The sequence below is a fragment of the Perca fluviatilis genome, chromosome 3 (genome assembly GCF_010015445.1).
Source record: "Perca fluviatilis chromosome 3, GENO_Pfluv_1.0, whole genome shotgun sequence".
NCBI lineage: Eukaryota > Metazoa > Chordata > Actinopteri > Perciformes > Percidae > Perca > Perca fluviatilis.
The window spans coordinates 7,005,808-7,028,565 of NC_053114.1; the positions used below are offsets into that span (position 1 = coordinate 7,005,808).

Genomic DNA, 22,758 nt, shown 5'->3' on the forward strand with positions numbered 1-22,758 from the left:
AAATTGTTTAACTTTCATAAATAACAAACTTACCTTTTGAAAAGTTATAAAAGTTTTATTGCAATTTGTGGTGCAGGAAACAAAACAAGGCAATTTCGAATTATGTAACAACAGAGGAGAGGGAAAAGATGTGCGTTTCCCTCAAGTGCACTAATTTAGTTCCACACCGTTCACTAAACCAAACACTGAAGAGTTTCTGTACCTTAGCGTATTTAACAGGAGGCAAACGCAGCAGGGAATGTTTCTTCAAAAAGGACAGCCAGGAGGTGTCAGCTAAGTGCGATATTAGGTAACAAATTAACAGCCGCAAGTGCTCGACAGGTGGGAAACCAAAGTAGGAATAAAGCGCCCCTGGACATGACCATCGCGGTTAGCTCTTAGCCAATCAAAGTTTGGACAGGTGTAGATCAGGTTTTCCAAAAAAAAAAAAAAAAAAAAGCATTTCAGTGCTCAGATCAGTCTCTTACCGCGCGGGTTTCCTTACTTATTTGTGTCTTGAGGGGAAGCCTACTAGCTAGTGGTTTTCTTGGCTACTAGTTAGTCCAAATGTAAAATGACACGTTTGTTTTCCTTGCGTAAGCCCTTGGAAATGAACTGATGTAACTCGTGTTAATGATAGCTTACGCTGACTTTGCACCTAAAAAAGGTTTTTTTTTTTTCTGCTCTTAAGAGTCTCCCAATCCCATTCCCCAAACACTGGAGATATTACCACCTGAGCGACTCCTATCCTACTCCAAGGGCTTCTGGGGAACTTGGGGCCGTGGTGAAGTGGGAGCAAGCTGAGCCTGAATCATCCAGCCGTCGGTTAGCCAGGGTGGAGTCCGTGCCGTCTCGAACCCTCCACATGGTTCGTTCACGTGGAGCAGACTCTTTCCTTGTGCACTCGATTAGCCAGAGAGGGAAACGACAGGCTGGGCGGGGTCTGGGAGCTCAGGGAATAGGGCAGGGTTAGGGGTTAGAGGTTGGTGCGGTGGGGGTGTCGTGGGGTCGTGCCTGGAGAGACGGGCGCAGAGCTGGGTTATGATCCCTGAGCCTCCAGCTCTGATGCAGGGGTGTTGTCTGGCTCCTCGTCGTTGTAGATGTTCTCCGCCTGGGAGGAGAACAGGAGGTTAATAACTTTGGCTGGGTTCGGATGTTCTGCCCGTGCGTGGGGGGAGGGACTGAAGCTATCGTAATCCCAAAAAGAAAAACTCGGTGTGGACAGACGGACGGCAGTTGCACTCACCATCTGCCAGACTTGCATGATGTTGTCCTCCGACACCGAGCAGATGACCCAGGGTTCATTGGGGTTCCAGGAGAAGTCAGAGATCTTGGCTGTGTGGCCGCCGTGGATGAACTGATGGGGAGAAAAAAATAAATATATAAAAAAGGTGGACATTAGAGACAGGCACTTTGATACGACAGCCAGACGTAAACAGGTAAGCTATTGATACACATCTTTAAGATGTGCCATTATTTAAAAATTCCGACTTTATATTATTTTTTTTATTAAAAAGAATAGTTTTTTTTTTTTTTTTTAAGAGAAGAGCTCAGAAATAAAGTGGTAAATATGTTCTCTTTTTTTGAGTCGATATAAATGGAACCGATTGGGTGAAATGGACTTATACCGCCTCATGTTACAGGCAGATGAACTGAATCAGAATCATATCATGGCAGACTTTGTGATATCAGCAAATATCTTTTCTGTGTCCAAAGAATTAATATCATATCTTGATAAAACTTGTGATTTAAAAAAAAATAAAAAATCAGTTATCTTGATTATAGGATATCGCTTACCAGCAGCTCTGGTGGGCCATCCTCAGCATCTTCTGCCGACTGCTCCTCCCCGATTTTACTAGAAAAAGAACATCCAACAAAAACGTAGTTACTCCTCAATAGAGACAGAGCATATTTAAGTCCCGCCCACCACTGGAGGGGAAAACAACTCCATTTACTTTTATTGTGTGAAGGTGTCTCCTCATCAATTCCGCCTGATAGCAAGCAACAGAAAAATGTCTAAAAGCTGCTTTGTGGCGACATATCCAAATGTCAGTTTTAAGCTAACTATATTTCTGTAAGTTAAACTAAAGCATTTTGTACACAGTAGCCAACTTGTGTTATAGTGGAATGTGGATAAATCAGAAAGCTATGCAGTATTATGTCTGAAGGTGCCATAGCTTGTTAAAGTGCCCATATTATAAAAAAGTAAAAACACTTTCTGGGATTTGTGGTGTTATTTTGTGTCTCTGGTACCACACGCATACAAACTTGAAGAAAAAAAAAAAATCATCCATGCTGTTTTGAGTGAGATACGGTTTCTGAATGTATCCTGCCTTCAGTCTCCGGGTGAGCTGGTCAAAATCGGCACGCTTTCTACGTCATCGGCTGAAAAATTTGATGTGTGCTAACCACTTTAGCTACTACCACATCAGCTAGCCGTTTCTCCAGCTTCGGTCAGTACAAGACAGGATTAGCCGGGAGACTTCTTCTAAACGAGGGCGCACTTCCAACTTTGCGTTGAATACCTGCAGACGAGGGACATGTAAGTAGTTCTATACAATTGCTTTTGTAGATTAGGGTGAACTTGTGTGTGTTGTAGCAGCGTTTTGCCAATGAGAACAAGGTGGCTAACCGCTAGCAGCGTTAGCTTCTAGCTAGTAGCCCAGTACCTAGCTACTGTGCATGTGCGACTCCCAACAAAGATAGGATAGAAGTGAGATGAGTCACTCTGTAGCTAAAACAGAGCTCAACACATAGGGTGAAAAGAGGAGCTGCTGCAATGTGCAGTACAACAAAAATATGGCGTTTTTTGAAAATTAAACCATGTAAGCCTATTCTGGTACAACCTCAAAATACAAATATGAATCTGAAAATGAGCATAATATGGGCACTTTAACACATAGCTAACATTAGCTTGCTAACAGCTAACTTTTCCGCTCTGGTAAACAAGGGTTGCTAAAATAATCCTTTGACATGCTTAAATCAGATTTTTTTAAGTTAGCTACAGGTACTTTGTTAGCATTTCAGCCCTTAGTTGCCTATCGTGGCGCCGATTGTTTTCCTCTCTGGTGGAGGTGGCTTCCAGAGTATGACACGATGCACTCAGTCTCTATGTACTGCAGGTCGAGTGCTATTAAAAAGGAAGATTTTTGTTTTCAGTATTGGCCAGCCTCTACTCACTTGCTCCCGACATAGTTCTGTACTGTTGAAGCCAATGTGATAATCCTTGAAAACGGACTCCTACTGGCATATTGAATATATCTATTGTTCAACAGCTGCAGCTTGGTCTACACTGATACCAACAGCCCCCTAGTAATACAAGTAACATTGTATGGTGAATATATTCTTGTATTAATAATAGTTAGTACGATGCCTTAATGTTATCCTTTATTGGCCTTTAAGGCTGCACTATATTTAAATTGTAATTTCCCGTAGTTATCATTTATTGAGTTGAGGTGGCTGGGGTATGTGATCAGGAAGCCTGCGGGTCGCCCCTCCTTTGGAGGTCTCCCCACCACTTCCAACTGGCAGGAGACCCCGGAGACATTGAAGACATGGATTATGATGCATGGTGGAGAGTTTTCACCTGAGGTCCCAGACGTTGAGACGCCGGTCGGTGCCGCTGGAGGCCAGGATGGTTTCGTTGTGTGGAGACCATTGTACCTAATGAATTGGACAGTTGGTCACTGGCAGGTCAAAATGTAGCGCTCATATAGCAGCATGGACTTTCTCGTAAAAACTCTCCTCAGGCTCGTTAGCAATTCAGAAAACAGTTTCAGCATATGTTCATACCTTTGGCAGGGCAACGACTGTTGGAGTGCTCCGTGTTACGCTACGAGGCTCATCATTTTATCGATATATCCACACACAATAAACAGGGGTTTGCTTCATTAATAATGTTTAATAAATTGTAATTTAAATGCTGCCGTTGCCCTAGAAAAAGAAAAACTCAGTAGTACACCATTTCTGTTCAACGGCAGCATATTTGTGTTGAGGAGACGGATCTGTTCTGGTCAAGCAAGCTACAGCTTAACTTTGATTTCATAGAGTGCTTGTGTCATTTGAATGAACAACATTATATCATTTATGTGCGTCACCATGGCCTGGTGCAGAACAAGGCACAGTAGCAATTAGTTTTCATGCTTCTCTTCACTTACTGGCAGTAATTAAAGTTTAATACTAACTACATAAATACATTTGGAAGTTCTTACCTGGAAAATTTCATCTTTGTGGGACTCAAAGGAGTGGAGCTTCAGTTTGAGGTTCCTTAGATCCCACAGTGCAACAGTCTGAGAGAAACAAAACGGGCCCTGAATTAAAATAGTTAATCCAGTGTATGTAATTTCAGTCCAGGGTGTATTTCTTCTTTTCTACCTTATCAGCAGAACCAGTGGCGAGAATGAACTCGCTGTAGGGGTTGAAGCTGAGACAGTTGACCTCAGCAGTGTGTGCTTCGACTGCGTGGCTGGCTTTGGACGTGGTGTTGGACCGAGTGTCCCATCTGGTGGAGGGGGAGGTTGGGGGAAGTTAGTATGTGAGTGAATGTGTACGTTGTACTGTAATGTCTTGTCTTTTATAAATAAAATAAATAAATATTCAATTCAATGTTCAATTTGTTCAATAAAAGAATGTTGTAAATGATTTCCTTTGATTTGATTTTCAACAAGCAATTTATTTCAGCAGAATACTGAAAGTAGCAAAAATGCAGAACTGAGTACATTTTAACATCTGCTTATCTAAGTTATCGCATATTTTCCTCATATTGTGCAGCCCTACAAATGGAGCAGTTTTAACTTGATGAATATCTTGTCTCCATTCACAAAACCAGACAACAGACTACCTATTTGCATCGGCAACTTACATCATGAGTTTCTGGTCGTCAGCCACTGAGCCAAACAGCGATTCGTGGAGCAAATGCCAGGAAACATCTTCCACCACCGCTGTGTGGCCGGTGAAGATGGTCTTGGCATCCACAATCTTCCCTTCCTTTGGGCCTGCCCCGATGTCCCATAGACAGATGGTCTGGAGAGAAATGGCAGCACAATCAATTAACAGATTTTTCAAAAGTTTTATACACACTGTGTTACTGTACTACTCTACGTGTCTTTGTAAATTGCCCACCGGGGACATATGAAGTGTTTTGATTGAATAGATTTTTTTTATTATTTATTTTTTGTTATAAGATGGCAAAGTGCTGCATCATTAGGCATACCCACAATTTGTCATCACAAGTTCTTTCCAAGAAGTCCTCAATGGTTCGAGGGCGCAGCAATGAACAGTCAACAGAAGATGAAACTGAACACCAGTGGTGTTTATCAAATCCACTAGCGCCTTTTCCATCAAATGTGTATGCAAGTCTCTAAAAAAGGACATATCCGGCGCAAAATGAACCTAGGGGTTAATAACACGTGTACCGAAGCATTGACAACTTTGTAAGCATATAGACAGTTTATTAAAGACAGATTAGAAAGACAGTACCGTTCACGTATACAGGCGGGCACCATCAACAGTCACGGCCAGTCGAACGACGTGCTTGAGCTATGTTACTGGTTGCACGGCGTTCGTCGTTCGACTGGTCTTGACTGCTTTCCCAAGATGGCGCCCGTCTGTATACATGAAAAGTACTGTCTTTCTAAATTATCTTTTTAACAAAATGTCTGTACACTTACAAAGTTCTCAATGCTTCAGTTTACATGTAGGCACCCTCATGCTACCGTGGAAGTGTGGTGCTACTTTGAGCCTTGTTAGTGTTTAAGAAATAGCTTCTTTTTTTTTTTACTTTACCCTTTCCTCGACGACTAGCATTATAAGCTAATTAGGAGTTTGCGATAAAACTGGTCACATTCGATTAGCATAAAAACACCAGAGAACGGTCGAACTCGGTACACAATTGTTATTAACCCCTAGGTTCATTTTGCGCCGGATTTGTCCTTTAAAATACACACTGCTTTCAGTCTAAACAAACCTTTGGACTAAGGCTGGGCAATACATCGATATTATATCAACATTGATTTATGAGGCTAGATATCAACTTAAATTTTGGATATCGTAATATGACACAAGTGTTGTCTTTTCCTAGTTTTAAAGGCTGCATTACAGTAACGTTATTGGTGATTATTTATCTAAAATCTTATTGTGTTAATATTTTGTGAAAGCACCAAAAGTCAACCCCTACAATATCGACATTGATGTATTTAGTCAAAAATATCGTGATATTTGATTTATTTCATATCGCCCAGCTTTACTTTGGAGCCTTCTTTCGGGCACATTCGCTTATCTGGACTGGATAACCAGTAAATGAAGGCTCGGTTAGCTTTTAGTTCCAGGGAGCGGCCTCTAGCTCACCCAGTAAGCCCCATGTAGGCTGAGGCCTTTGCAGCGGCCCGGGTCTGAATCCTACCTGCAGCTCTCTCTCTCACATTAACTAAAGGGAAACGCTTTCAGTTCCAGTCACTTACATGGTCGTCGGAGGCGCTGAGCAAATTGCCGCTGAGGTTGGGATTCCAGGAAAGGCCATAGCCTTCTTTTTGGTGGCCTTTCAGGCGCAAGTCAGGACTGCACTCCCCGCTGGGATCTGAAACACACAAATACACACTGTATTCACCTTCATGATGTGTGACTCACTGGCGCTAAGTGTATTCTGGTGCGTGTAATCATTGGTGTATCAGCGCAGCAGTGACCCAACCTGGCTTAGTCGGGTGCTTATTGTAGTCGAAGACCAGCACGTCAGAGGTGGGGGTCTTGGTGGCGATAATGCAGTGGTTCTGGGGCATGTAGCGGGCTCGGTTGACCTCTCCCTCGTGGTTGATTTTAATCTCGATCTCAATCTTCCCACTTACTGAGCCAAATCCGCCAAACTCTGACAGGAGGATACAATCAGACTGTAGTGCAGCCAATGCAGGAAATGGACACTTGACAACTGCAGGTCAAACCTTGCTCGGTTGGATAGTCTATTTTACTACGAGGGATGCACAGTATGCATGGTAACGATACACTCAACTCACAAGTCGATACAATTTTAAGTTCAACATTCGTTTTTCTCAGGATCTTTTTTAGCAAAACGAGCTGCAGACAAATGACTGAAAAATATTCCTTCATTTATATAAACTGTGCAAAACAGATGTGTCCTCTTATCAAAATGGACACTGAAATTGTATTTTATCTTAAATAACAAAAATGTATAATTCGATTTTTAAAACAAACCCCACATCAAAATAACTAAAATAGAAAGAAATCTCTTCAAATAAATAAACTAAGAACACGCAGTGAGTGACGCCTGTAGTCAAACTAGTGAAATCAAGCGTAAATAACTCCCCTAGGCCGTTTATGAATTGCATCTCGATAAATTTTTTTTCTTCTCAACCGGTTATCGATTTTTAACCGATTCACGATGCATCGTTACATCCCTAATGCACAATATTGGTGGCTGATACATTACTGGCCGATAAATAAGAAATTAAGGTTATTGAAACAATACAATTACATATATTCTCTATCGTAGGGAAAGTGGGGGCTCTCTAAACATTGGCGTGCTAGAAAGATAAACTTGTTAAGATGCATTTGTAAGATTCATGTTGGCAGGTAACATCGGTACTGGCCACAACGAACAGATAATTATTGGTTATAGTTATTGGTCCTGAAATTCTAGTAATAGCAGAGCATCTCTATATTTTATAGGATGTTGGCAGAGTCGCTTTGCCTGGAAAGTGTTGTATTAAACAGCTACTGTGGCCAGTGCACATAAACGTCCACTGTAGTATAAGGTGCTGCTGCTTGCCCAAATCAGCACCGGCTGATTAAAGAAAGCCATTATGTGTTAATGTACTAAAGCTGGTAAGCAGTGTGACAGTTGGTTTCTGAGCGAAGGTGACTGCGGCTGTGCTCAGGCACACTTTAACAGCAGGACAAACTAAATTCAAAAATAAGAAAACCCAGAAACAAACAAACATGTAGTAAACTATTACTTTACCCCTAGATTTTTTTTGTGTGTATTGAGCTTTAGACTCGGACTGGACTGTACCTTAAAATTGTTCATACTAATACAACCTCCGGCAACACGCCAAAGGAGCAGTGAGCCTTCAGCACACCTGCACACAGCTGGGCACCCATCAACATACCTGCTGGAAGACAGAACAACACAGTTTCAGCATAAAGATTGACAGAAACGGGACGCGGGTATTTAAACCAGCTTCTGACAACGAACTGAGCTGCAGCGATTAATCGCTTAATTGTAGGGCTGCACGATTATGGCCAAAATGATAATCACGATTATTTTGATCAATATTGAGATCATGATTAATTATCACGATTATTTGTTGATTTTAACCAAAACTAATTTTATTGTCACATAGGCTAATTATAACCGCTTTTACATCCATATTGTGCTACAATCCTGCTAATACATCCATATTGTGCTACATTCCTCCTTTATTTAAGGATACTGTGAAGGAGTATGCCATTTCAGCTGTTGTGCGACTGCTTTCCACACATGAACATTTGCCATGAAAGATACAGGCAACGCAATTTTCTGTTCACATTAACAGCGCATGTGGTGCCCAGTATATGGTGCTACCGGACGAAATAGCAACGCGGATTTCGGTGGCTCATTACACTGCCACTTACATGTCTGCGTTGCGCTCTGATGCTCCGAAACCCACGTTAGAGGCAACATAAACATCGCTGCATGTCACGCTAGTAAGCACTAATAACACGTTACACAGCAGGTAACGTTAGCTACAGTAGTAACTGTATTAAACACGGCTAAAATGCTGACAGCTAAACGGTGAAGTGTGACTGTATTTCACTGTAGAGGATTCCAACAGCGGGAGGTCCAACAGTCTGCTGCTAAAGCTATGAGCTAAAAGACACAAACAAGCACTGGTCACTGCTGTCGTCTGAAAAACAAAACAGACGGGACAAAATGTTGCGACCGACTTATGATGACCGACTGCTACCTTATGTGGAATTTTCCTCACGTTACTCTGTCCTCTGTGACTGTCTACATCTAGAAACTAAGCTGCACCGTGCAGGGAACAACTCTGATTGGCTCATGGAGGCACGTGATCAGACAGTGGTTTATGGAGCGCTAGATTGGCTTTGCAAAAACTTTGATAAGGAGCGTTCTATGAACGCAATGACGCATTTAAATATCGCTCGATCACGCAAATTTGATCATGGGAAGCCAAAATCGTGATCGTGATTAAAATTTGATTAATTGTGCAGCCCTACTTAATTGTCAACTATAAAATTAATCGCAACTATTTTGATAATCGATTAACCGGTTTGAGTCACTTTTTACGAAAACGAGTCAAAGTTCTCTGATTCCAGCTTGTTAAATGTGAATAGTTTCTAGTTTCTTCTCTCTTCTGTGACAGTAAACTGAATATCTTTGAGCTGTGGACAAAACGAGACATTTGAGGACGCCATCTTGGGCTTTGGGAAACACTGATCCACATTTTTCACCAGTGTCTGACATTTTAGAGACCAAACTAATCCATTAAATCGAGAAAATAATTGACAATGAAAATAATAATAAGTTGCAGCTCTACAAAACTCTCATGACAAACAGCTATAGTTGGTGCTTCTACAAACATTTTATGAGGGAGGCAATGCACACTATGTACAGTATGGTGAGAATCAATAAATGTTAAAATATGACATTGTCCACTTGTTTGTATTGCAAATGTACACCTACTCCCCTGACCTTACAAAGACATGTATAGTGGTAACCAACAACTGTTCGGATGGGAAAAGTTCTCCTGCAGGATGACGTGTGGTGTATTTACCTCCTTTCTCGCTGTCGTAGTGCGAGGCGTCAAACTGGGCGTCATCATTTGGTACCTGGACGCTGGCAATCACCAGGTGGTTCTGCTCATCGGACGTATGGGTCCCTAACACCAGCCGGTGTACTGCGTAGTCCTTCCCCTCGGGCCTGTGCAGAGTTCCACATAAGAGGACAGGATTTGAATCTATACTCTGTAGCAAATGTAGCTTTGCCTTTCAGTTTTAAGTGCGGGGCTTTTGCAATGGAAACAAGGTAGGAAGGCAAATGTGATTCTTCAAAGTTTTTACAAAACATTCCAAAACTGTTGAAGACTGCAGTTAGTAAAAAGGAAAATAGAACGACAATACGCTTTTATACAGCAAAGAATATCAAAGTATAAAAAAAGTTTTGGCCTTCAATGAATCTCTTTGTATTCTTGCTATTTGGTAATGCCAGTCACACAGACAGATAGGAGTGTCCATTTGAATTTTCTAGCTGTCTCAAATGCTAAAATAATATAGACAGAAGCATCCATAGCTGATAAGAGCCAGACAGGATATATGGACCTATCACTGCCAATTGTAATTGGCACCAAAAGCTTTCCATACCGTATAATATCAATATCCAGTTTTTCAAGATGAATGTACAGAGACAGTCTGCACGCTAGGGCTGGGCAATATCGAGAAAATCAGATATCACGATATTCTTGACCAAATACCTCGATATCGAGGCAATATTCTAGGCTTGACAATTGGTGCTCTAACAAAATATCTTCACACTTAGATTTTAGTAATGTGGACATAATGTCTAAGTGAGGAAAAGGCAAATAATAGAACAGCTAGAACAGTCTGGTAAGTTCAGAAAAGTACATCACTTTACTGTAATGCAGCCTTTAAAACCAGGAATAGACGACACTTATGTCATATCATGATATCCAACATCTAAGACGATATCTAGTCTCATATCACAATATCGATATATTGCCAAGCCCTACTGCACGCTCACATTTAGAGATGCGCCTTGCTTATGCCAGTCCCAGCACGCTAAAGTCAAATTACAGTTGATGAGTTTATATAATTTAAAACCATGTTTAACTGGATACTCTAACAGCAAATATTGCAATACTCCAAAAATATTAAAACAAATAATTTACGCATTTGGCATAGGGTTGGGTATTAGGGGTGTTTTGATTAATAGAATTCCAAAAATCAATCAATCAATCAATCAATCAATCAATCAATCAATCAATCAATCAATGTCTACTGCAATCACATGGGTGAAAAAAGTAACTACATTTACATACTGTAAATCATTTTTGAATCGAAAATCGATTTTGAATCGAATCGTGAGCCTAAAAAAATAAATAAAATCGATACCGAATCGGGACATTTTCTGAATCGTGCACCCGTATTGGGTATCGGTTGGATTTTTACGATTCCGATGCCGAACCGGTACTTTTAAAATGATTGCAATTCCTAAACAGATTCTTGAAAAACTGAAAAATGACATCAAAGAAAGGCTCTTTTATAGTTTTTTTAAAATTGAAAATTATTTAAATTTAACAATATATTAACATTCACGGTAGCTAGCTAACGGTAGACTTCAAAGAAAGTGTGATATTTTTTCCCGGAGTGACAGTTGACACATTAAGTGGAACCGAAATTTGCATTCTAATCCTGTCCGATTCCTACCGGTTGCGTAGGAAGTTTCCGTACCCAACCCTAACCTGGCGGCGCCTCATCTCCGCCCGGTGAGCGTCCGCTGCTTCAAAGCCTCGAGAGAGACAATCTCTTCAGGATATTTACTACGTCTTACAGATCCTGTCACTGTGGACAAACCCATTTCAGCATTTAGCAGTACATGACATTAGGGATGCACCGAATATTCGGCCACCGAACATTTTCGGCCGAAAATGGCCCAAAAGGGCCGAAATACCTTTATCACCGAAACAATACGGCCGAAAATGTTGTGATGACGCAAACAGAAAACGCGACCTGCACGTGTGTCAGTACCCGATCCGTTCCACCTGCAAAGCGTCTCCTAAGCAAAGAGGTTCACACGGACTACGGAGTGAAAACAATGAAAGGTACGCCCTTAGAGTCTGTCAGCACACGTTTCAGTGAGATCTGTTCGGATCCTCTGCACTTCATCGCGACTGTACTTGATCCGCGTTATAAAGACCATTACTTGGATGCGGAAATAAAGCAGGGTGCCGGAAATGATCCAGGCGCGATGGAGCGGAGAACCCGCGTGGAGACGAGACGGAGCGGCCGCGAGCAGCGCCCAGCGCAGGAGATCAGAGCGCGGAAAAAAAACTTGTCTCGCTGCACCAGATGAGGGGCATGCACCCTCGTTGTCTGATATGTTCAGTGAAATCCTGCACGAAAGTGCCTCAATTAATAATAATAATAATAATAATAATAATAACAATAGGTAAGCTATTCTGTTCTTAGGCTACTGTATACTGTATGTGACTATCAGATTGTAGCCATATTTCTGCTAGATATTTTTTTAATTAAACTTTAATATTAATTTATACAATTGCAATGCCTTGATTTTAGTAAAGTTAATACACAGTCATAGCCATAAATGCAATGGTACTAATAATTGGCTTAATTTCTTTCGGTGTTTTAGTTTCGGTTTTCGGTCTTGGTTTCCTCTTTTTTCGGTTTTCGGTTTCGGCCAAGAATTTTCATTTCGGTGCATCACTACATGACATCTGTGAGGCCGCTACCTGATGGCTGCTGAATGGTTTCTCCATCTGTTTGAAACACCGACCAAATAAAGTGCTTAGGTTTTTATGCTCAGCCACTCTGCCGTGTGCTCTTTTCTACAGCGGCTGGGAGAGCGTCATCGCAACTAAAAAATAAAAAAATTTGCTTGTGTTCGTCTATCAGCTTGTGTTTTCTCAGGTTGTCATGTGTTGAGCTCTCTCAGCCACCATACTCTCTCTTGCCAGTTTTGGGTATCACAGTATCGAGGCTGGTTTGTGTGTCAGTGAACAGACACACAATCCCACAAACAGACCTGAAATGGGAGACCAGAGGCCTGTACTACGAAGCAGGATTTGGCGTTAACGAGCTAACTTCAGGCTCAATCCAGGATTTTCTGTACTACGAAGGTGGATTAGTTGTTATCGGGTTCAATCGCCGTGGTAACTCATGCTGAACACCTAACATGGTCGGGAGCAGGTTAAGTTGGAGATCAGAGATCAACCAGTGTTAAAGCACCGCCTACAGACCAATCAATACTTGATTGATAACGGCGTCATCGTTCTTAAAGAAGATCAGGCGGAGCTCGGTGCAGAGAGAGAGAGAGAGAGAGAGAGAGAGAGAGAGAGAGAGAGAGAGAGAGAGAGAGAGAGAGAGACGCATATGAAAGTTAAAACATTTAGAGACTGACAACCCCGTTAACATTCCCTGATGAGTATTTTTATGAAATATATATATTTTAATGGGAGGGAATTACATATCGGCTATTTGTCGGCGTCTTGAGCCGTGTGTCGCCAATGCTCACATCGGTTTGAATTATGTTTTTATAGGTTTTATTTGCTCTCACGATGGCTTCCCACTGCCAGGGTTGCAACTGCAATAACAAGCTAAAGCAACGACAGTTTATGAAAAGCACAAGTGTAATTATGGTCAGATCTTGGTCCTGACTGATGGGGCTCCGTAGGGAAGTGATATTGATACGAGTAATTTATGCATCTACAGCGTCAGCAAATTTTTTTTGCCAGCTTTCCTTCCTGTTTTAGGAAGCAGCGACTGTATTGCGTTTTCCCTGTAAAATATCTGTGTTCTTCATATTTATGTACAATTATAGTTTGCTCTTCGTTTAAAATATGCGGCTCTGGTAGATGTTTGGGATTGGTCGTGGTGCGCAAACACCGCCTCTTTTATGTGAACGCGCGCATCTCTAGATTGGACAAACCTGGGTTGATTGAACTTGTTGATAACCACCTTCGTGACACTGGTTATCCGGGGAACGCAGTTGTTAGGGTTAGTGAAGCCGGATTACTGAAAGAAATCCAGGCCATGCTGATCTTGCTTCGTAGTACAGGCCTCTGGTTATGTTGTTATGTTAACTTCCTTCCCCAGTATTTTCTTACACTGTTTCACTAGGCCAGCGTGTTTCTCACCCAAAATTCAATTTTGCTCTGCTTTTCCAAAATCATGAAAGACATTCCCAGTGAGGGCTGTGTGGCATTTTTTTTTTATCATCTCTTGTGGTCACTCTTTTTAAATATCAATATAGCCAATCACAAAGCCTAGTTGTTGTCGGAATTAAGCTGCATTTACTAGTGATGTTACGTTCTGTGCCAAGGCTTGGAAGACCTCGTCGAGAAATCCCCGAAGTTTTCCGTGAAGCGCGTATCGAGGCTTGTATCGTTTTAGACAAATGACGTCATTGATGGCATCTGAAGCCTCGCTTCCCGGCCGTACCACGTGACTGGTTTATTACACATCTGGGATCTAGATGAGCACATTCACCAACCTCTGCCCAGTTAAACCACCGCCGCTTTCCAGTTTTAGAATAGCCTACTTTATTGCCCCTCCTGCAATTACTATATTACGACCAAAAGGGTTGATATCCACACGGTTGTTCGCCGCATTCCTCTCAAGGAAATCCGTTTACTACACAGTTATGTTGATTATATTATACCAAAAGAAAATACACACCATATTATAAATGGATTAGGTGGAATATTTTTTTTTCTTTACAGTCAAAAATCATCTGATACAGTGTATCACAGATCACTAGATCATCTGTAATATATCTGCCTGTTGTACACTCTTTGACCAACTGGTGGTATTGTGAGCAAATAAAGCCTCGAGGAAATAAATCCTTTTTGCAAACCACTCTGCTGGAAAGCTTCAATGCTTCATGAGGCTTCATCTCGCCATCACTAGTATTTACTGTAGGTTTATTTTGTCAGACAATGTCATGATCATAAAATAACGATGTGATCAGCACGGCAACGCAGAACCTTGGGAATGACTGCTGCGTAGTATGTAAGCGGAGATAAAAAATAAAATAAATTCACCATTTCATACTTCTGTGTACTTCTGTTGCCTGACCACAGAAAAATATACACACAATTAAGTTAAGTGAGTTCTGCTGTTATAAAAACACAATATAGGTTATCACAGAGAGTGGGAGGAGATTTAATAGACACACTGAGCTATGTCTGTCCAACTTGTTTTGACCAGACGTTGGCTTTGATGCAAGGCTGGGCAATACATCGATATGACATCGACATCGATATATGAGGTTAGATATTCTATTAAATTTTGGATATCGTAATACGACACTTGCTGTCTTTTCCTGGTTTTAAAGGCTACATTACAGTAAAGTGATGCCATTTTCTGAACTAACCATTTTCTAATTTCACCCTAGGGTCCTTTGCACCATGACCTCGAGCCAAACACCCCCCCAGAAGCTTTTTTCAGCTGGGTCGAACATTGGGAGAGTTAGCGTAGAGTAGAGTTATCAGCTGAATAGCATCGCACAGGGGCTAATGGACCCAGGTTTGTATCTCGTAAATGACCCCACTAATAATGCCCGAAATGATACCAAACTTCTACACTAGTACAAATAGGTTATGCACTCATAAAACGATGGATTGGAAAGTTTGTAAGTACACCAGAAGTTTATGTAAATAACACTTGCCTGCTGGCTTCTGTTCTCTGCTATTGTTGTTGCTGCTGCAGGCAGTAAGATGAGTGCTTATGGACGTCTACAAATTACAACACCGAAAAGAGATACAACAAAAAGTGCTGTAGTATAACTAGCAGGAGACAAGTTATAATTGAGGTAAGTTTGGAGACATTGCCTTATTTAATCATTAAATTAATAAATATTTTTGTTGTATCTCTTTTCGGTGTTGTAATTTGTAGACTGCTCTAAGCACTCAGTAGCAACAGCAGCAGCAGCGACGAGACGCAAACATGCAAGTGTTATTTACATAAACTTCTGGTGTACTTACAAACTTTCCAATCCATAATTTTATGAGTGCATAACCTATTTGTACTAGTGTAGAAGTTTGGTATCATTTCGGGCATCATTAGTGGGGTCATTTACGAGATACAAACGTGGGTCCATTAGCCCCTGCGCTAAGCTATTCAGCTGATAACGCTACTCTACGCCAACTCTCCCAATGTTCGACCCAGCTGAAAAAAGCTTCTGGGGGGGTGTTTGGCTCGAGGTCATGGTGCAAAGGACCCTAGGGTGAAATTACTCTGAACCATCACTTTAAATCCACATTACTGATGATTATTTATCAAAAACAATATCATTGTGTAAATGTTTTGTGAAAAGCACCAATAGTCAACCCTACAATATCACCGCAATATCCACATTGATGCATTTGGCCAAAAATATCATATTTGATTTTCTCCATATCTCCCAGCTCTACTTTGATGCGCAGTTTGAAGAAAAAGAGGTTGCCGGAAAAAAAGACCCACAGTTAAGAGCTGGGGAACTGTCCAGTCTGCAGGTGGTGGAAAGTGGCACACAGCACAGGGCATTGACTGGCTGTAAAAAGCAGCTTGACAGACACCTGTTGTTGGAATTTAAACCACGTTGTATGAGCAGTAAGATGGAGACCATGGAAATACCTGCTGACATCTGGAAGCCACTGGACAGTAAGGCTGGGCCACTCCAGCGCATGAGTCATCACCAGGTCATACAGAAAAGGTGTGTTTTTCTTCCAAATCTTGTACTCTTCATTGATGACCCTTTCTTCCACAGCATCGTCATACACTTTAGCAGAACAACATGGTATGAGATACAGGTATAACAGCAAATAGTAGCAGCTATTGCCATTGTAGCAATGTATTTTCTTTCCCCCACGTAGATTTATGCATTTCCTCGAGGAAAGCGGATTTAGACATAACGTTAGTTACGTTGGTGGTTCAGCCAGGGGCTGGCTCAAGGAACCGTTAACAAACGCAGTCTTACACCATACTCCATTTAACATATCACTACAGTTTAATGCTAGCTTACTTTAATGTTACATTAACGATAAGCTGTGATAAGAGAATGACGAAAGAAATTCAAGAATCATAGCTGAAAAGGTATTCTGTATTATAAACCATCTTCACTATTTCTAACTAACGTCACGGCGTATTTCGGCTTTTGCAGCGTCACAACATGCAAACAATTTATTAAGTTAAAATAAGTGCCATTTGGTGCATTGGGTGTAACGTTAACGTTACACCGAAGTTAAAGAGTAGAGGTGTGGCATGATGTTCTTAAAGAAACGTTCAACCGAGAGCAGCACACAACCGACAACAAGCCTCTTGATAGGACTTTACTAAGCTAGCATGTCATGCTAGCACCCATGGCAGAGCGCACACAAAGCGGTAACGTTAATGCACGAGGAAAACGGGCCACCGTTTTATACGATAGGTAACGTTAACGTTAGTTCTGGTAAACCTACCCTCTTTATCAGCCATGTTCCAAACTCTGCGCTTTGTCACGATGCTCGAAAGCAAAGTAACTAGGTAGACGCCGTTTTAGTTAATACTGCTGTTGCCCTAGCTAGTACTGACGCTTTGGTTGGTTGTACCGCTACAAAAGTAGGATCCTGCCTCCTTCCTTTTCAGCGCCGAATTACTCAATTACCTATCACGCATGCGTCAATGCGCGCATACCAACGAGGAACAATACTGCGCGCGGAGTGCGCATTGATGGAGAAGGGACTGCGCCTGCGCAGACAACTTGGCCCTGCTCCAACATTGAGCCTTCACACCACACTCGGATCCCACCACCTCTAAAAAATATATTATGATTATAAACATTCAAGTATATAATGATATATCAAATACAATGTTGGCTAAGCCATTTTGATTCATGGGTTTAGAAAAATATAAGAATAAATTACATGGGCAGAATACACAATGCAAGTGCGAAATGTGCAAATTGAAAGTAGCCTATTAAACAGAAGTGTATCACAACGTATAATTTGGGCTGTAATGACTACTGTAATGCAATACTATATAATGTATACAAAGCACAGTGTACGGCATTATATCATTTATGTTCAGGGGAAATAGTAGATACTGTTATGTGGTGATAAGTCAATAGGAAGTTCAGTGAAAAGTCCAGAAAGACATCAGCTAGCATTCTAATGTTAGCATGCTAACAAAGTACAGCTGATTTGATGAAGGTAACAACATAGCTCCTGTGGCACCACCCTCAGGAAATCTTTTTTTAAGTGGTAAGGATCTTTAAAAGGATTTGTGTATCCTTTATTTTTACAGATGCAACAATTTTGTATTGTGGTGTGTAATGAGCATTACAGCCTCACAATGCATTCCAATGAGTTTATTTTGTAAAAGTCTCGTCCATAAACAGCAAAAACAGTTTACAGTAAATTACAAACCTTGAAAATGCAAAACATGTTCCAAATACAAGCATAACAAAAATGTGAAGGAAATAAAAAAAGCATGAGTTTTACATACAGAGGGTCTTAATCAGCTATCATCAAAAAATAAATAGGTCTATATGTCTCATGACAACAACAGCGGGAGCAAAGTAAAGGCAACTGGCACAGAGTTAAAAGACAGAGTAGTCTGGTGTCAGCTTATCCATCTAAGTAAACTCTCACAGGGGACAATGGTACGTTTGAGAAGTTCAAAAAATGCCTTATCACACTGTATGTTGTTCACAATGTTTCAGATGAAAAACATTTTCAAAGCTCTCAGTTTCCTTAAAAAGTGAATGTGGTTCAGTTTACTGTCAGGTTTAGACGTCAAAACAAGGCAAGAGAAAAAATAAAAAGTGGATTGTGTATTCTTTTTTTCCTCCAGGTCTAATCACATACCAACAAATATCGGATTTGAAACTAAGAACCAATGGACACTTTCATATAAGAATGATCTGGAGTACAACAGCAGAGCATGCCACTTTATAAAGCTTTGAAATATACAGTGATCTATTTCACAGATACACAGAAGAACAGATGTATCACTTCTCCAATAAAAAGATGAGCTGTTACCTAGAGCAGTCCGAGTAGAATAGTGGTCCTATATTCTACAACAAAAGTCAAATATACAGATATAGATAGTTTGGAGTTACAATGTGTAACCCAGTTGTGCACAACACTTCATACATGTATCTATGTATTTCCATTCGTCTTTTTCTGGTTACATAAAAGAGTAACATATATAGGGATGGATAATGTCTGACAGTTACTGAATGTTCCATAAGCCCCTCCCATAACTATCCTCGTAAAAAAAAAAAAAGAAGCAATTTCAAGCTACAACTAGAGTGATCAGTACACTGCAATATCCAACATATATCATAGATGGTAAGAGGGTATATAATATGGAGGTCTTATCAAATGCATTTGTACACAGTGGCAGGTGATTATGAGTGATACAATACGGATGGGTATGCACGGGCCAGTATGAATACCGATTGAAGGCTATCTACACTATGTGTGATTATGAAGCACTGGGGAGAACACAAGCCACTCAACCCACTGTTTCATCCAGGGGCAGAGCCAGATGTTGGAAACAAAGGGGGCTCAGCCTAAACCCAGCGGGGTCCGGGGGGCATGTTTCGAGGAGATTTGTTTTTCTATTTATGGCAGCTATATGCATTATTTTTCACGCCATTTGAGAGAATAGAATGACTTAAAATCTGTACATCAGAGATGTAAATAGAGGCAAATATTGTCTCATGTTACTATTTTTTAAGTTAGGCTACATAATGTAGGTAGGGTAGGAATTTGGCCTAAACAGCATTACTAATCTTTGAACCCATTTGGAGTAGAGTTCACAAAATGAATGGCGATATTTCCCCAGTGATAGAACTTCTGCTGCATTGATTTGCCGGTCCAGTCAGAGAGACTGAAGGGAGAAATGACACAAAGTTATTTTACAACCCTAAAACATTTGGGGAAAACATTCGTGGCTGGAGCCTAAATAGGACATGTACTGCAGTTACATGATTGTATTATGCTGCGTTCATGTGGTGTCATATGAATTTCATATGGGTCATCAACATGGCGGGCAAAACTAGATTTTTTATGAACAGTAGAAATGTTTTTTCTTTATATTAATTCACATATTTGAGATCAACTTTTGCTCAAATATTAATTCTAATATGGTATTAACATCATTTGTTGTCCATAAAAAGACCTAGACTAGTTTATTAAGGTAAGAAAAGAAAAACCAAAAAAAAAAAAAAAAAAAAAAAAAAAAAAAAAAAAAAAAAAAAAAAAAAAAAAAAAAAAAAGGAGTGTATCATTTTGTATTAACTTGTTTCAGTTTTGTTCTGATCTATTTAGAAGTTAATTGTGCTTGATACATATAAATGGATGGACAGTAGCTTAAGGATGGTACAGGAACAAATTATTTAATTAAGAAAATTATACAATAGGAACTTGATCGATTAATTGATCGGCAGAAGTTTTTTGGGATTTTGACGATGTTTTCGGCTATGGGGTTGTATGGTTGTTTATTGAAAAATGATAGATTAAAAAACATTTCTATAAGGATAATTGCTTATTCTTGCTTTGTCTTACAGTGAAATACGTTGTGTCTTGTATTTTAAGTGTGTTGTTGGAAAATAAAACCATTCATTTATTAATTCAATATTTTTGTATTTATTGGCATTCCACCTTGATTATGGAGTCAGGTAACGTTAAACCTGACTTGATAAATGCCAATAAATAACCTTACTTACTAATCTAGGTCACCCCTTTTTTCCTAGGATCCATGTTCGTTGTTATGATTACAATTAACATTCCGACTTTCCACCTTGAGTGCACGTGAACACAATGAAGTCAGACGAACGACTTCGGATCTCGGAAAAATCGGACCATCTGAGGAGCACTTGAATGCGTAATTCTATCATGTCACATACAGAGTAGAGATGCACTGATACTGTGTTTTTATTGAGTTCACAAACTACTGTAAAAAATGACCTTCTGAGCACACATAATAAGTCCCTTTTCAACAATAATTAAAGAGGCAGTCAGTAATCTCCTGTAATGTACTTACAGGTACAGGTGACCAGGGTTGTGGATAAATACTACTGACTCTTAAGCTGAAAAAGCAGGGCTTCCTCTATGTTGATTTTGTAGTGGCGGCCCGCCACGGCAAAATTTCTGCCGCCACGGTATCAGAAATAGGGCTGGGGGGTTGTTGTTCAGACAGACCTGCCCCCCCCTGCTAAAAAAAAATCCTAAAGGAAACACTGAAAAGTGATTAGAACTACATTAACACTGCTACGTTCTGGTTTTTGAGCAGAGTTTTGAGCCAAAAGCGATCTCCGTGCACACAAGTATCTTCAGCTCCAGTAGAAGAAGTAATCTCCGTATACTGGGCATAAACAGGAGGCTGCATGTATACCCCGCCCGTTGCTGGTACTTGCCATGGTAACGTTAGTAGCTTAAGTCTCAGAGAACGAGACGTCATGACCCGATCAGGCGGAGAAACGTTGGCGTCAGTGTCAGTGTTGCCAAAGGTCTCCGCTTGCACAACTCCTCGGCTCGGAAACGCCAGAGCGTTGTGAATGCGAGGTATAAACAGAGCAAAAGATATTCGCTTTTAAACCAAAACGTAGCAATGTAAATGTATCCTAAGACCAGCAGCTTCACATCTCACTCTGAGTGATAAAGCCAACCATTTCACATCCTGTTTGCCAATCCTGGAGCTTTCATCAGCCCTAATAAAGTAAGAGGCTAATTATTGTCTTAGAAATTTAACAGTAGAGGTATTGTCACAAAGTCTTCAACTTATTATGTCAACTTGAAGCATCTACATTCTGGTACACATGCTGTTTTCCATTACATTTGTGTCAAAAGTGCCAATTCTTTTATTTATTTTGAATTCATTAACCATAGAAAAAGGTCTAAACCTGAAGAAGCTGTGTTACTAACACAGTACAAACATTTAAATCTTGGATCTCTCTCTGTTATCCCAATACCTACTTGTATATATTGAACTGCTTACCTAACAGAAAATACAGTTCTGCTTATTCTCAAGCCCAAACACATTAATGGTAGTATTTAGCATGCTGAAATATTACCTCTTCACCGGACTTAGGTAGCTTACCTCTTATTGTCAAATGTGATTTAGCATTGTGACTTGGCAGCGAGTGCATATTGTTTTCCCTTCTGTATGAAATCATACAATTAACGATTCCTATTAATGTGTTCCTTTATATTCGGGACAATTTAGCCAACAACTCCCGATTGCTGATGAAGACAGTGAGATGCAGTTGATAGTTCTGGAAAAAGAGAAAGTAGTAAGCAGACCTTGAGTAAAGATTATTTTGACAAGATTTTAAATGATTGTTTTGGTCCACTAGGATGATCAGAAATACAGACAGATATTTTACTGCTATGTTTTCCAGTGAAGCAACAGGTTTAGTTCTACTCTTGTAGTTATTAAAAGAGGCAAAGGGAGCCACGCACACCAATTACCAATTACTTAACAAATAATGAACCTTTGTATATATATATATATATATATATATAAAATAACGCTTTGGCTACATTGCACACGTAACGTGTGCGGAACATACACCGGATTGGATTTGCTGCGTAATGTATTTTTTAACTGGCTACACCTGCTGCGCACACACCGTGTATGGTTGTGTGAGTCACAGGCAAGACGGAGGGCTTTCACTTTGGGATTGTTGTTGTTTCTTCAATTTTTGGAGCCGGCACGGCGCTGTGAAAATGTCAAAGGACGCACGTGACAGGAAACAAGAAATAGAAACAGAAGCTCTCAAAACCAAACTGCCAATACACTCATTGGTAGTTTAATTTAAAGCTTTAGTGTGTAATTTTTGATATTAATGAACGTCCGCGCAGAAACTCAAGCAAAGTTAATTACCTCTTCTAAAGAGTCCATTGTGTTTTTTTAATCCTCCGTGTCCTCCTTGGCTACTAGCAACTATGTGGAGAAGGGGTGGGGGGGGGGCTGTGCGCAATCACGGAAGGCTTGTATCATGTGGACGTGCCGACAGTGTTGTTGTCATTACTCAGAATTCCTCAT

General features: G+C 40.5%; 1 protein-coding gene across 2 annotated transcripts; it reads right to left on the reverse strand.

Moving 5' to 3' along the window:
• Nucleotides 1-34: 34 nt before the first annotated feature.
• Nucleotides 35-17,365, reverse strand: LOC120556367 (histone-binding protein RBBP7). 2 transcript variants are annotated; one of them, XM_039795923.1, is made up of 12 exons: nt 17,184-17,365; nt 16,360-16,504; nt 9,765-9,910; nt 6,665-6,838; nt 6,438-6,553; nt 4,841-5,001; nt 4,354-4,480; nt 4,191-4,268; nt 3,566-3,642; nt 1,777-1,834; nt 1,226-1,336; nt 35-1,090 (listed from the first exon to the last, which is right to left on the reverse strand). In XM_039795923.1, the coding sequence occupies exons 1-12, from the start codon at nt 17,197-17,199 to the stop codon at nt 1,019-1,021; spliced, it is 1,281 nt and encodes a 426-aa protein (XP_039651857.1). In that variant the 5' UTR covers nt 17,200-17,365; the 3' UTR covers nt 35-1,018. The 2 variants fall into 2 exon arrangements, with proteins under 2 accessions (XP_039651857.1, XP_039651856.1); XM_039795922.1 differs by having other exon boundaries at nt 6,665-6,841.
• Between the last annotated feature and the right edge of the window lie 5,393 nt (nt 17,366-22,758).

Excerpts from the sequence above, each read along its gene's own strand:
- LOC120556367 (XM_039795922.1), bottom strand. Across the intron at positions 4,481-4,840 it reads GACGACCAGAAACTCATGAT|ATGGGACACTCGGTCCAACA; the intron begins GTAAGTTGCCGA and ends CCCCTCCACCAG. Across the intron at positions 1,835-3,565 it reads CTCAACGTCTGGGACCTCAG|TAAAATCGGGGAGGAGCAGT; the intron begins GTGAAAACTCTC and ends TTCTTTTTCTAG.